Source organism: Limulus polyphemus, unplaced genomic scaffold (genome assembly GCF_000517525.1).
Source record: "Limulus polyphemus unplaced genomic scaffold, Limulus_polyphemus-2.1.2 Scaffold58, whole genome shotgun sequence".
Taxonomy (NCBI): domain Eukaryota; kingdom Metazoa; phylum Arthropoda; class Merostomata; order Xiphosura; family Limulidae; genus Limulus; species Limulus polyphemus.
Window position 1 is genome coordinate 1,124,128 of NW_013665668.1, and position 1,973 is coordinate 1,126,100.

A 1,973-nucleotide genomic window follows, 5' to 3' on the forward strand; every position below is an offset into this window, starting at 1 on the left:
TCGTGTATAGTTAGTTATAATAACAAGTAATATAGTCTTACGTAGTACTAGTATATATATATATATATATATATATATATATAGGGACTTATAAAGAAATCCATTAATATTAAACCTTTCGCTGCACAATGAATTTTCAGACTGATTCCCAAAAAGTGTCAATTATCCACATAGAAATGTCTTATTTCATTGAATTTCAAAGCCTCTATCATATATTAACGTGTAAGAGAATATATACTATAATTCCTGAAAGTCACTGATAAGTATAACAAACATAACACATAAGTAACTCGCCTATAAAGCAATAAAATTGGCTCCAAAACATGGAAAGTTAAAGCGAGTGTCACCACGTGGTCAGTCAGCTGAGGCATATAAACATCTAGAATGCAGATGGCAGCATGCACACAGGTTTGGTGATTGTTTCAAGTACAGGGGGATATATTTTTTTGGTATCCATGGGGTAAATTCAAATTTTGCAGTCAGTGAGTCTAAATGTTTATTTCGATATATCCAAACTATACAGCAAAAGAGTTGATATACATTATATTTAAAGAAATTCATTTGAAGAAAGACAAGATGTGTACTATAGTTTAATCATTAAAGTTATTTTGTATAAAGCTATTGCATTTACTTATCACAACCTTTTTAAGATCTTACTTATTTAGTATACTTGTTTCTATAATGCATTTTTTTCTTCTTAGCTTAAGTTCGTCACAGACAAATATCTGAGTAGGCAGCCTGAACTGTCAAAGTCCATGAGGGCTATTCTGGTTGACTGGATGGTAGAAGTCCAAGAATCTTTTGAACTGAATCATGAAACATTATACCTGGCAGTAAAGCTTGTTGATCACTATCTCATGAAAAATCCTGTTCCAAAGTCAACGTTACAACTTGTTGGTTCTACTGCAATATTTATTGCCTGCAAATTTGATGTGGGTACATTATCTGGGTTATAATGAGTTAAAATAAGTTCATGATCTCTTTTTTTGTTTATTTGTTTTTTTGTGAGTTTATATAAACATAAATTGTTGTTATATATTTTCTTCTAAAATATTTGCTGCCTTTTTTTTTCCCCCTTCCTTTTTCTAAACGAAACGGTATGGTAAAGTTATAGTTTCATTGTATTATCACTTTGAAGTTATGTTTTGAAACTATACCTGGTAGTTTAGCTATAAGCTTAAGGGTTTGTAATGCTAAATGAGTTTGGGCTTGATTCCTTCAGTTGGCACAGTGCAAGTAACCCATTGTGCAGATTTGTGTTTAAAGAAAATAAACAAGTAAAATCCATTTTACTTTTTTAATGAAAAGAAATGTTAGAAAATTTTGATTTGTATGGAATCGAAAGCCCACATAGTACTTGAATTATGAAGAATGTTAACTCTACACATTATCACTTTGCATGCGGAATTTTGATATCAAAAATTATTTAGAATATTTAAATTGTTTTTAGACATTTTCATGCTTGAATGTTTTTTTTGTTGTTGTTTTTTTAGTAAAAAGAAATGTTAAATTTTATATTTACATTAAACATTTTATTAACTGATATAATGTTTTCCATGTGTTTCATTATTAAGGGAAATTTTGTTTAATTTTTTTTTTCTGTATTGCAAGCTGTAATAAGTTTATTACAAACACTGCAAAAAAACTTAACTAATCATTCACTTTAAACATTTGTAGTAAATTTGTTTTTTGTTTTTTTTCAATAATATTCTGAAATGGTTAACCTGAGTTCAAGTGCAGTTTAAGTAAGCTATAAAGTCATAGTTTATAGTTAATAATGTAATGAAAAAATATACCAGCCTTAAACCTTTTTTTCATTTGACGTAGTACAGTCAATAACATTAGTTTCTTATCAGCATATCAGTTAAATATAAGTAAGTACACATCTTGGTACATAACTTAATACACGGTACAGTAGAAAGAGGTGTTTGACTATACATATAACTTTGGCACACATTTAACCAAATTCTGTT

At 28.6% G+C, this 1,973-nt stretch overlaps 1 protein-coding gene across 4 annotated transcripts in view; it reads left to right on the plus strand.

Annotated features, from left to right (window-relative positions):
• The window catches only part of LOC106464260 (G2/mitotic-specific cyclin-B3-like), an 84,455-nt gene that overhangs the window by 70,236 nt on the left and 12,246 nt on the right, over positions 1 to 1,973 (plus strand). For all 4 annotated transcript variants that reach the window (XM_022392265.1, XM_022392269.1, XM_013924389.2 and 1 more), the window contains one exon: positions 702 to 932. In XM_022392265.1, the coding sequence (XP_022247973.1) occupies positions 702 to 932 (231 nt within the window). The remainder of the gene's footprint in view (positions 1 to 701; positions 933 to 1,973) is intronic.